The sequence below is a fragment of the Asterias rubens genome, chromosome 10, assembly GCF_902459465.1.
Source record: "Asterias rubens chromosome 10, eAstRub1.3, whole genome shotgun sequence".
NCBI classification, from domain to species: Eukaryota; Metazoa; Echinodermata; class Asteroidea; order Forcipulatida; family Asteriidae; genus Asterias; species Asterias rubens.
The window spans coordinates 4,971,559-4,981,977 of record NC_047071.1 but is presented as its reverse complement, the minus strand read 5'-3'; the positions used below and the strand labels follow the sequence as shown (position 1 = coordinate 4,981,977).

The 10,419-nt window shown below is 39.4% G+C and overlaps 1 protein-coding gene across 2 annotated transcripts; it reads left to right on the top strand.

The window, feature by feature from the left end:
* Window positions 1-466: 466 nt before the first annotated feature.
* On the top strand, window positions 467-9,984 carry LOC117295973 (cyclin-dependent kinase 7-like). 2 transcript variants are annotated; one of them, XM_033778800.1, is made up of 11 exons: window positions 467-538; window positions 1,428-1,490; window positions 1,991-2,092; window positions 2,341-2,409; window positions 2,793-2,903; window positions 3,892-4,010; window positions 4,504-4,690; window positions 5,202-5,351; window positions 5,636-5,777; window positions 6,334-6,393; window positions 8,595-9,984. In XM_033778800.1, the coding sequence occupies exons 1-10, from the start codon at window positions 467-469 to the stop codon at window positions 6,360-6,362; spliced, it is 1,044 nt and encodes a 347-aa protein (XP_033634691.1). In that variant the 3' UTR covers window positions 6,363-6,393; window positions 8,595-9,984. The 2 variants fall into 2 exon arrangements, with proteins under 2 accessions (XP_033634691.1, XP_033634689.1); XM_033778798.1 differs by having other exon boundaries at window positions 5,636-5,789.
* Window positions 9,985-10,419: the final 435 nt, after the last annotated feature.

The window sequence follows — 10,419 nt, the reverse complement described above, 5'->3', positions numbered from 1 at the left end:
CGTTTTGTATAAGCTATTAGTGCATGTCATGAATGACGTGGGAAATGTTCGGCCGTTGGGTATTCGCTGCAATCTAAAATACAGTGTACATGTCCGCCGGACGGTTTTTGTATAGCCCTGGACACGATTGCATATACAAAAGTGTCCGGAGCGGACAGTATTGCATGGCGGACACAATTGCATCTGACAGGGGCATGCACGGGCCCCAGGGATTGATATAAATTACACACTTTACAAGTTTTCATATTTTAAAAGGAGTTTCTCCACTTTGGGCCAACACGCAGACACTGTTTTTGTTTTTACACTCACGGGCAAAACAAAACCAAATATCTGAAACAAAAGCAAAAACAAAGCATTGTTGTCGTCTTTCCCCCGTGACCACATTATTTTGTTTTTATTTGCCGCCTAAAAACCCCGCGAACAAGCCCGCCCGCTATCGTGAATGTTTAGATTAGTTTAAGTTAAAATGGCGGCCTCCGTCCTTGCAGACGACCGTTCGAAACGCTACGAAAAGATAGAGTTTCTGGGCGAAGGGCAGGTAAATATATAAAGTCTACTTACTGAATGATACTACTTGCATCCGTATTTATGAACTAGTGACAGTAATAATGGTCACACAATGACAAACTAGCATACCGTTGCGTTATCGTTTCGATGCGTGCAGCCTACACAGTTAATATAACACTCAGTAACACGCAGTGCCGGTCCTACTACTTAACTTGCCGTCAACTCGCCGACTTGCCGTCAACTCATTTTCGTGCCGTCAACTCATTAAATTTACATGAAAAATTTATAAATGGGACACGGAAGGGTTAAGTCTGGGCTAAACTACATATTTCTCATGGTTTTCGGTAAAAATTCATTCACAAAACTGACTTTGTGTTGATAAAAAAAAGGACCAATCATTGACATTGGGCCAAGACTAATCAATGTGAAAAAGCAAGATGGCGGCCGACGGTTTGCTGTTTCGAGATAATTTGTTCACAAGAAAAAAACTCAATTTTTATTCCGAAATATGACCCAAAACTTTCGCGAATTCTCTTTGAGCTGATACTTTACAGTTCTATGCTTCTTTTGTAGATTTTAAATGTATATTGGAGGAGTTGACGGCGAGTTGACGGCGCAAGTGAGTTGACGGCGAGTTGACGGCAAGTAGTAGGACCCCGCAGTGCAGTGCACTCCACTCGATGCTCCACCTCCACTCTGCACAACCACAACTCTGCACCACTCTCCCCCCCCCCCCCACCCAGTCTGGTACCCCCTGGTAGTGGCACTGCACCGGTTGTACTGGTTGGTTTTCAACTCGACACCCGGCACCAAATGTCAATCTTGCCTGCTAGTGCTAGGAAACCTCCTGGATTGCAAAAAAGGTCGCTCGTTTAAAAACAATACAATGTGATTTGAATTTTATCTGTTTATATTTACAGTTTGCTACGGTTTACAAAGCCAAAGATACAGAAGACAAGAGTAGAATTGTTGCTGTCAAGAAAGTAAGTTTAATCACAAGTGAAAAGATTTCTCAAAAGATTTATACAAAGAAAAATGTCTTGTAATTTGTTTTCAAACCAAGAGTTTCAAACTAATATTAATAAGCACCCTCGGCTTCGCCTCGGGTTGCATTTTCCTCCTCGGGTGTACAAAATGCCATGTACCCCGTCACAGCGTGCAACAATTGTATAATGTCAATATCAAATATTCTTGGTTAATGTTAAGAACTCAAGACTTTTCAACCAAGCAACGTGTAAGAATAAATGAGAAATTTCAGACTTTAATCTGAATTCAGACTTTTACAAGTCTGCCTTGTATACAAAACAGCACTGCATGATTTCTTTTTTCCAGAAGCTCATTGGAATCTGTAACTCCAGGGGTCATTAAAAGGTGGAAATGCTATAATATATTTACCTCAATTATCTTAAGATATGGATTCAAGTTTCAGCGATATTATCGTCAGTGACTCTCACCCCTGATTTTGTTTTGGACTAATTTCTAGATAAAGCTAGGTCATCGGAGTGAAGCTAAAGATGGCGTCAATCGAACTGCCCTCAGAGAAATTAAACTACTCCAGGAGTTGAAACATGACAACATAATTGGGGTAAGTTAAAACAAAAAAGGTAGAACAAAATCATTCAGATTGATGGTAAAAACTCAAACAAAAAAGGTATTGTTAAGTCTATTGACAACATAAAAGTAGAAACAATCTTGAAATCGATTTCTCTGAAAAACTACCATAATTAAAGTGTAAGAAACATTTCCGATATCAGTTAATTCTCATTTCAAAAACACAAGTCTTTATCAACCATTCACACTACTTTATAATTGATGATTTTCTTTTCTTCTCAGTTATTGGATGTATTCGGCCATAGATCTAACATCAGTCTGGTATTTGATTTTATGGACACAGATCTGGAGGTAATTTTATATATTTTCTGAAATCAGAGATGGTTCTTGTGATTGATTTTAATTAATGTGCTACATACTTGGCAGCTCTCAAGGATCTTACATGTATATTGTTTAAGGAGTGAATCATCCCAGTGACCTGGGGTCGATTTCACAAAGATAGTCCTAACTTAGGACTAGTCCTAGTAGTATAATAAAAGACTAAAGTAAGTCCTAAGTTAGGACGAGTAACTCGTTCTAGTTTCTGAGCATCACTGTGTGACAGATTCAGACGATATACAAGAAGTCACAGTAACCTTTCTTACTATGAGGAATACTTATTTGTGACACTACCGATGAAGTTTTGGGTTTTTAAATAAAAATGTAATAAATAATTTATTTATTTCTGCTTGCAGGTGATAATACAAGATAACAGTTTAGTCTTGAAACCAGGAGATATTAAAGCTTATACGATCATGACCTTAAAAGGACTGGAGTATCTACACAGACATTGGATTCTACACAGAGTAAGTGAAGATATCGTACAGCTATAACAGGGGTCGATTTCACAAAGAACTTAGAACTACACATGTAGTCCTAACTTGGGACTTGTCCTAGGAGATGCTAAAAACTTAAGGCTAGTCCTAAGTTAGGTAATAAGACTAGTCTTGACTCTTTGTGAAATCAACCCCAGAAAGATTATTCACATGGGGGTGGGTTACTTCTTATCAGAGAAGAAAAATTCAAAATAAAAAATTCTGAATCAATCTTATGCACAACATCATGGGCCAAGGACATCCTTGCAAAGAGGTCAAAAGAAGCTGCAAGTTACACGTAGCTTTGCAGTTTAAAGGCAGTGGACACTATTGGTAATTGTCAAAGACCAGTCTTCTCACTTGGTGTATCTCAACATATGCATAAAATAACGAACCTGTGAAAATTTGAGCTTGATTGGTCGTTGGGGTTGCGAGATAACTATGAAAGAAAAAACACCCTTGTCACACGAAGTTGTGTGCTTTCAGATGCTTGATTTCGAGACCTCAAATTCTAAACTTGAGGTCTCAAAATCAAATTCGTGGAAAACTACTTCTTTCTCGAAAACTACTCCACTTCAGAGGGAGCTGTTTCTCACAATGTTTTATACTATCAACCTCTCCCCATTACTCGTTACCAAGTAAGGTTTTATGCTAATAAATATTTTGATTAATTACCAATAGTGTCCACTGCCTTTAATTGCTTTCATTGTCGTTGTACCTGTATAATTTCAACAGGATGATGTCAATCTTAAAGCTACTTAAGCAATCTGCTTGTCCAAACAAGCTGCTTAACAAAGCAAGCTGCTTAAGTAAGCAGTTTTTATGTAGTAGATATTCCTTATGAACTTCTGATAAGTAAATGTAACTTGGAAGAAAATCACAAAAAGGAGCATGATTTGAATTGATTAAATGTTATCGTTTATTGTATGTGAAATCTTTGTCCGTTTACACAATTTAATTTTGCTTTTGTCTCCTGAAGGATATGAAGCCAAACAATCTACTGATTGATACGAGAGGTGTTCTTAAGATTGGAGATTTTGGTCTGGCCAAGTTCTATGGTAGTCCTAATAGAGTTTACACACATCAAGTTGTTACAAGGTGTGTACCAATACAGCTCTATGGCGCTATAGTTGTCTAGTCGTTTAATAACTTTTCACATTGTCACTCTTATCCCTGTTGAACACAGCTCTACGAAGGCTTAGTTTGTTACCCCACGGTTACCCCAGAGCACTATCGCACTGTCTCTGCATAGGTTCTTATACCACAGGGCTCTGGCTGCACGTTTCAAGAATACTTCGGGGTTTTACCGAGCACCCCTACCCCAGAGCATCCCTGGTGTAAGCCCATATACCAGGGTAGATCAGGGGTGAAGTGATCCCAAGTGTGGAAGAGCTGCCTGTATTGCCCCTAGGGAATAGAGTAGAGTGAAAAGGGCTTAAGACATCTGTTCATTCCAAGGATGTGGGAGGTCACGGGTTCACCCAAGTATCTGCTAGTTTGATATGTTGCACTTATTATACATTGTGTAGGTCAGAACTAAATCATATTGTTCTTCATCCCTAGTTACTATTTCTGTTTTGTCTCGTTGTAGATGGTACCGTTGTCCAGAGCTACTGTTTGGAGCTCGTATCTACGGTGTCGGTGTGGATATGTGGGCACTTGGATGCATTCTTGCCGAGCTTCTTCTTAGATTACCGTTCCTACCTGGAGAATCAGATCTAGATCAACTCACAAGAATCTTCCAGACATTGGGAACAGTTACTGAAGAACAATGGCCTGTAAGTTGTTATCTTGTTAAGCATCAACAATAAATTAGTTGTTGTTATTATTATTATATAAATATAGCCTCGTCTCTTTTCTTTTATGTGCATTACACAAGACATAAGATCATTGGCTTTACGTCCCATCCAAAGGACACAGCAGTGATAGTTAAGTGTGCTTTAGGACACAAGTGTCATGAACCACACTCTGCTGATCAGAAAAACCACAGCTTGAGTCCGGTGCTCTTATCCGCTCGACTAATACTGTCAAGATTTGTCAACCCTCCCTCCAGGCCAAACTTATTATCCGGGCCCAATTTCAGAGAACTGCTTAAGCATAGAATTGTGCTAAGCAACTTTTTGCTAAGCAAAATAGGCAGGATACCAGTCACAGATTGCACATAGGACATGGCACTTTGGCTGGTAACCTTATTCTTGTAAGCATAATTTAGCTGTGCTTAGCTATTTTTTGTGCTTAAGCAGCTCTATGAAACTGGGTCCTGATCTCATTATGTGTATCTGTAATCAGGGAATGTCGTTGCTACCAGACTACATCGAGTTCAAGAAGTTTCCTGGCACACCTCTAATGGACATCTTCTCAGCAGCTACTGATGATCTACTGGAGGTCTTAGCTGCTTTACTTTGTATTAATCCATCTAAGAGATGCACAGCTTCTCAGGTAGGTAGCTCACTATTTTTTAGTGAACTAATTATTTCACATCCAACAGAACAATTAGTGTTTGGATGAATAGGAAACGAGAAGAAACATGCATTATACTTTTTCCTACTTGAGTATCTTTTCTTATTTTTGTTGTTGCCCTAAGATAAATCAGAAAAATGGTATCTAAAAATGGCCTGAAAAGCAGTAAAGCAATATGCATGGGATCAAAGTGGTCCCCAGAATATTTGAATACTTAAATTTTCTGTATTTCTTATTGCTCGTTTGATGACTTTATCTTTCAGGCGTTAAAGATGAAATATTTCAGTAACAAGCCAGCTCCTTCTCAGGGTCCTAAGCTACCTATGCCTGGTGCCCCATCAGCCGTCTTCAAAGAACAGCCACTTATAAGACCAGGTGTTAAGAGAAAACAACCAGATGAGTCAGGTAACCAGACCAGTATGTATCCAGACTATCAATTAATCTATTTTAGCCAGCAGGCACGAGTGCTGCAGGCTGTGCTGCTATAGCAGGAAAACAGTCTGTCCCCTCGGAGATTCTGTCCCCCCTTACGGCAAACTGTATACAAACTACTTCTGATAGCACCCTATTTTGAATCAACCTCCCCTAGCCCATTTTAACTTCTCATCTTTAGGGATCCCCAGGGGGAAGATTTCTTTATGACACCAGCCGTCGATTTCACAAAACTCTTCCTAACTTAAGACTTATCTTAGGACTTAGGATGAGTCCCAACTCTGCACTGTAGCATGCAGACCTTAAGATTAATCCTAAGTTAGGACGAGTTACTCATCCTAACTCGAGATAAGACGAGTCCTAACTCTTTGTGAAATCGATGTCAGCATTTCTGTGACGCTGGCAGTGAAAGGTATTATACACACAAATACATGTTCACTATTTATGCAAAGTTTATTGGAATCAAAATGAGGCTGCACTTTTTGTTTTGTCTTGTAGCTTGAAAGTTTTTCTTGTTTTGCATCTTCAGGTCGATTATCAAAGAGGCTTGTCTTCTGAAGACCCAGCTGGAAAAAGAACTGGAATATTGGTGAGTTCAATTAGTTCAAAATCAATCAATGTTGCACCATATCCAGAAGGATATTTTAGCTCCACGAATTTTCTCTATCCACTCCTGGCTGTCTTCCTTCGGTGTTCCAGGTAGAAGGTGCAGTTAACGATGATGTAGTCTTTTTTGGCCTACCCTGTATATTTTTCCCCATTTACTGTTTCAAGTAATATGCAATTTGGAAGTTTGCTACTCATTTATTGTCTTGTTTATACTTGTAACCTTCTGTTGGCCCGGCGCCCGCCCGATGTGTGCAATGGTCTGCCGGACATCGGCCAGGCATCTACCAATTTATTGGCGATCAATTTGCGCTGCGAAATACCACACCAGGTTTTAAGTCCTAAATAAAAGTAACTCAATATCCATGTCCGATTCCCCAAAAAGACCTGGCAGCCACAAGGAGTCCCGTGGTACCCCGGTCGATAATGCCTAGTTTTCCGTTGCAAACTACTCGCAGACCCATCGCAAGCTAACTGTGACTTGGGTATTAAGTAAGATTCAGTGTTTTGACAGTTTTAACCTTGTGCAAAACATAAGTGACATTTCAGGAGATATACCATTTTTTGCACTGACACAATGTTACGTGCCTCTTTTTCTGGAAACATTGTTATTATTGAGGGATATCTTCAAAGGATCCTTGGCCAAGCTACATCTTGTGTGATTTCAACCAGTATGTGCCTGTCTTAACACTTTGTTGTTGCATCTTCCAATGAATGCATGTATGACATGAGTTTAAGCATGTAAGAAAGTTTTCTCAAATAAATTCTTGTAATTTGCTGACTGATTCTCTGCGATGAATAGACCGATCCAGTAGTCTCAGCCCACGACGCACGTGTGAGCAAGAACACGTGGGGCTCTCCAATGCCTTTCTGCACAACTCTGCCGCGCGCGCCAAGATTTGCGCCAAGATACGCGCATGCATGTCGGACCTTATTTGTCGGACCTTTGTTGCGTTGTGATTGGTCAATACGAAATGGGGCGGAGCTTAGTGGATTGGTTTATTAATAACATCAAGTGTGATTGGAGTTGTGTTACTGGTCAGTCATTCTCATCTAAGAATGGTACATGTAGAATGTACAGCCATTGATGAATTACAATAATGATAACAAACTAGTATAATTTGTGGGTCCAACCATACACAACTTGAGAAGGCTTTGAGAAGAACTACTATGGTCTCAAATTGCAAACATTAAACTCCGCTCATCTTCAGGAAAAAACACCTCTCCCAAAAGAGTTTTACACAGAGTAAGCGTACAAGTTTACTAAATATTTTTTTCTCATGATCCACACCACTTCGAGTGATATTCAACTCACCCCCCCCTACCAAAACAAGTAACAGCCTGAATGTGAATCACCGTTTTCCTTTACTGTTGTAAATCTAAGTTCTGTTTACCCTTTGATATGGTGGCATGTGAACTAGCTCTTAGCATGTTCGATGTAGCTGTGTAACTTACGATCACTCGTACTGCCAGATATTGTTCCACCATTCATTGGTCTTGAGAGGTTTTTTTGTGGATTTAAGAAGCTATATAAGGACTTTTGTGAATGTCTTTAGTCTCTGTCTGTTAAAGCTCTTGTGGCTGTCCAATGTCTTGATGACTGTAACAAGATACACACAATGCTGCTGCTGAAGCCACAGCCACAGCCATTACTGTATTCAACCTACACACAATGCTGCTGCTTTAGCAACAGCCACAGCCATTACTAAACTCAATCACTTCAAACACAACCCCAGACACTAGATTTTACTGCAAACAAGTCATAAAAATTGTTCTTCTTTCATCACAACAAGTTGCAAAATTTATCCGAGGTCAACTTATTTTCAGACTTGAGACACATCAACATGAGTGATGAGTGATTGAAAATGTCTTCTGTTGTCTCCTTTTGAACAACTTTAAAGTTCAGTACTCAAGAAGCTACTTTATATCAGGCCTCGTTTTTGAAAGGGCAAGGGCACCAAAGGATTTTGTCCTTGGTAAAGGGCACCCTATAGTAGCATTTCAAGGGCACCAAGGTAATTCCCAGGGGGCATGGAGGCTATTGCTTCTGTTGCCTCCTTGAAGTATCATACCTGTTATACACTCACCTGAGCCCACCGATGAAGCCATGCTTCAAAATAATGTTCAGCAAAGTCATTTGCTCAACAGTCATTTGTAGTAATTGTTCATTTTGTTTCTTTGAAGCCATTTTGTGCCGGTGGGAAGCCTTTGAGCTTGACTACTCGTTCAACTGATGACATTCATCCAGCATTTAGCAAACGGCTGGTTGGTATCAAGACCCGGTTTCATAAAGGTGCTAAGCAGGAAATACAACTTAGCAAATATTTGCTAAGCAAAAATTGATCCGTGTATGAGGATCAAGTACTTCTAGTTATGCTAAGATTACACAAAGTGTACTTGAACAATATTTATCTACATCTTATCTTCAATCTAGATGCAATGTTACTTTACCTTGTAACATCTAACGTCAACACATTATATCAATCTTATGAATTTGATTCATGAAGTAAAAACTTTGGAACACCAGTCGTAGTGACAGTTTCAAAGTCATTGCTGTTTCTTTCCCTTCACCGTCGTCGTCTTAATGACTGGCATCCTGTCTCAATCCATCCAGATTCTCTAATTAGGGCAAACGTTGATGAATAACGTAACATGTGTAGATTTACTGAGACAACCCTACTCAATTTACTCCTGACATAATTATATAGCTCTTTAATTGTGCCCTTCTAGGGAAAGGGGAGAAGGATCAATTCAATTAGCGAGGAATAAGCTTTGACCAGGAAAATAAATAGGCCAGCATTTTGCTTGTATTTTGGGTCATTATTTCTAGGACATTGATTGGAGTTCCCAAATCCTCCGAAACCCTATGCAGGAAGTTGATTGAGGTTGTGGGGTTTTGGTCTGCAGGACCAAGTAACGATTTCTATTATTGGAACAGGCATAACGATCTTATCTTAGTCTTAAGAGTGTAGGATTTTAGAGGTTATAGGTGGGTCTTTAGACAATGACAAGGGAGGTTAGGACTTAAGGCTTTAACTTGTAAAAGTTAATGAGCAAACGGCAAACTTGTAGCGACCGCACTGTAAACTGACTGATTTGTAGTTAACATCCCAAAGCTGATCAGTGGCACAATTAGATTGTGCGTAGCTTTTGCCAAGTAATAGTAGCATTTCGTAACCAACCAAAATACGTTATGATGTTAACTGTGTGTGAATGGTTCCTGAATGTGCGCTTTAGAGGAACAACGATATTAAGCGCCTAATACGTTGTGTATCCACTAAGCAATTTTGTTATCTGCTTAAGTCATGAAATTGAACCAGACCAGTCTAAAGTACCGAATTCCAAACTGTAAAACAAGTATTTCAAAATATAACTGGCTGTTGCAAACTACCACCAACCAAAAATGAGTGGTCTGATATCTTTACCCTACTGAACTTGTGGCCGTACTTCAAAAGTTTAAGGACAGACTTTATATAACATTCTGAATGTTTCAAAGAGGGTTAAAGGAAGTGGACACTATTGGGAATTACTCAAAATAATTATTGGCATAAAACCTTTCCTGGTGACGAGTAATGGGGAGAGGTTGATGGTAAAAAACACTGTGAGAAACGGCTCCCTCTGAAGTGCCATAGTTTTTGAGAAAGAAGTGATTTTCCACGAATTTGATTTCGAGACCTCAGATTTAGAACTTGAGGTCTCGAAATCAACCATCTAAACGCGTGTGACAAGGGTGTTTTTTTCATTCATTATTATCTCGCAACTTCGATGACTGATTGAGCTCAAATTTTCACAGGTTAGTTATTTTATGCATATGTTGAGATACAACAACTGTGAAGGCTAGTCTTTGACAATTACCAATAGTGTCCACTGCCTTTAAGTACTTTTTAGTATAAAAACTGTTTTATAAAAGCCAGTACAAAAAAACTCCTTCAGTATCACCCGTCATTGATATTAGGGATTGTTCTTGTCCAAGTGGTCATCCTGATAGTATGAAGGGCGCCCTCTACAG

What these genes read in the sequence shown, in the direction of transcription:
- LOC117295973 (XM_033778798.1), top strand. Translation starts at nt 467, where the DNA reads ATGGCGGCCTCCGTCCTTGCAGACGACCGTTCGAAACGCTACGAAAAG. An exon ending in TTATGGACACAGATCTGGAG is followed by an intron (nt 2,410 to 2,792) that starts GTAATTTTATAT and finishes TTCTGCTTGCAG; the next exon opens with GTGATAATACAAGATAACAG. An exon ending in TGAGTCAGGTAACCAGACCA is followed by an intron (nt 5,790 to 6,333) that starts GTATGTATCCAG and finishes TTGCATCTTCAG; the next exon opens with GTCGATTATCAAAGAGGCTT.